Source organism: Fukomys damarensis, unplaced genomic scaffold (genome assembly GCF_012274545.1).
Source record: "Fukomys damarensis isolate Sample0158 unplaced genomic scaffold, DMR_v1.0_HiC HiC_scaffold_32, whole genome shotgun sequence".
Lineage (NCBI taxonomy): Eukaryota > Metazoa > Chordata > Mammalia > Rodentia > Bathyergidae > Fukomys > Fukomys damarensis.
Window position 1 is genome coordinate 43,365,218 of NW_022900944.1, and position 966 is coordinate 43,366,183.

General features: G+C 54.8%; 1 protein-coding gene across 1 annotated transcript in view; it reads right to left on the bottom strand.

Annotated features, from left to right (window-relative positions):
- Pkd1l2 (polycystin 1 like 2) overlaps positions 1-966 on the bottom strand; it is a 76,945-nt gene that overhangs the window by 25,342 nt on the left and 50,637 nt on the right. The window contains 1 exon segment of the mRNA XM_010609455.2: positions 4-197. Coding sequence (XP_010607757.2) covers positions 4-197 — 194 coding nt within the window.

Consider the following 966-nt stretch of genomic DNA (forward strand, 5'->3'; position numbering starts at 1 on the left):
CGCTGGCGCAGACCCGAAAGCGTCCTCTCTCCCCTTGGCTTCCTCCACCCGGCCCCGCCCCGCTGGGTCCCCAGGGCGAATGATGTCCTCCGCCACGGCCAGCAGCGAGTTGACCTCCATGGAGCTCAGAGAGCCCCAGCCGGAGGCGGGGGGCGGCAGCTTCAGCGCTCTGCACAGAGAGCTGATGACTGTGTGTCCTGCGGGGGCCCCGGGGGGGACAGGAGATGAGCTGCAGGCGGGAGACGAGATTAGCCCAGGCCCGGGAATCTGTGCTTGAGCCTCCGCTCCGCCATGGAGATGTGGATTTGACCTCCCGAGCCTCTGTCCCGTCACTGCTGAGACCCCCGAGTCCAGGAGTTTCCCCGAAGTGGGGCAAGTAGCAGGTGCTCAATAAAAGCTTATGGAGTAGCTGGGTCTGGAGGTGCAGTGCTGTCCTCTCAGCTACGTGGGAGGGGCCCGCGTTCAAAGCCAGCCTCAGCGGTTCAGGGAGACCGTCCAGGAAGGGAGGGGCACAGGGAGAGAGGGAAGTGGGGAAAGAAAAAAGGAAGGAAGAGAAAGAAGGATGGAAAGAAAGAAAAAGGAAGGAAGGAGAGAAAAAAAAGAAAGGTGGGCCAGGGATTTAGCTCAGTGGTGCCACTGCCTGCCTCACAAGCACAAGAACCTGAGTTCAATCCCCAGCGTAAAAAATAAATAAATAAATAGATTTTAAAAAGCAAGAAAACCCCAAACAAAGGGCTGGGATGTCATTCAATGGTGTTGCACTTGCCTAGCATGCATGAGGCCTGGGTTTGATCCCCAGCTTTCAAAAGAAACAAAAAAGGGTATAAATGCCTATAATGCCAGGATTCTAAAAGGCTAAGATGAAAATGTGAGCCCAGCCTAGGCAATTTAGCCATTTAGCCTGACCCTGTCTTAAAATACGAAATACAGAGCTCAGTGAAAAGGCTCTGGGTTTTAATCCCTAGG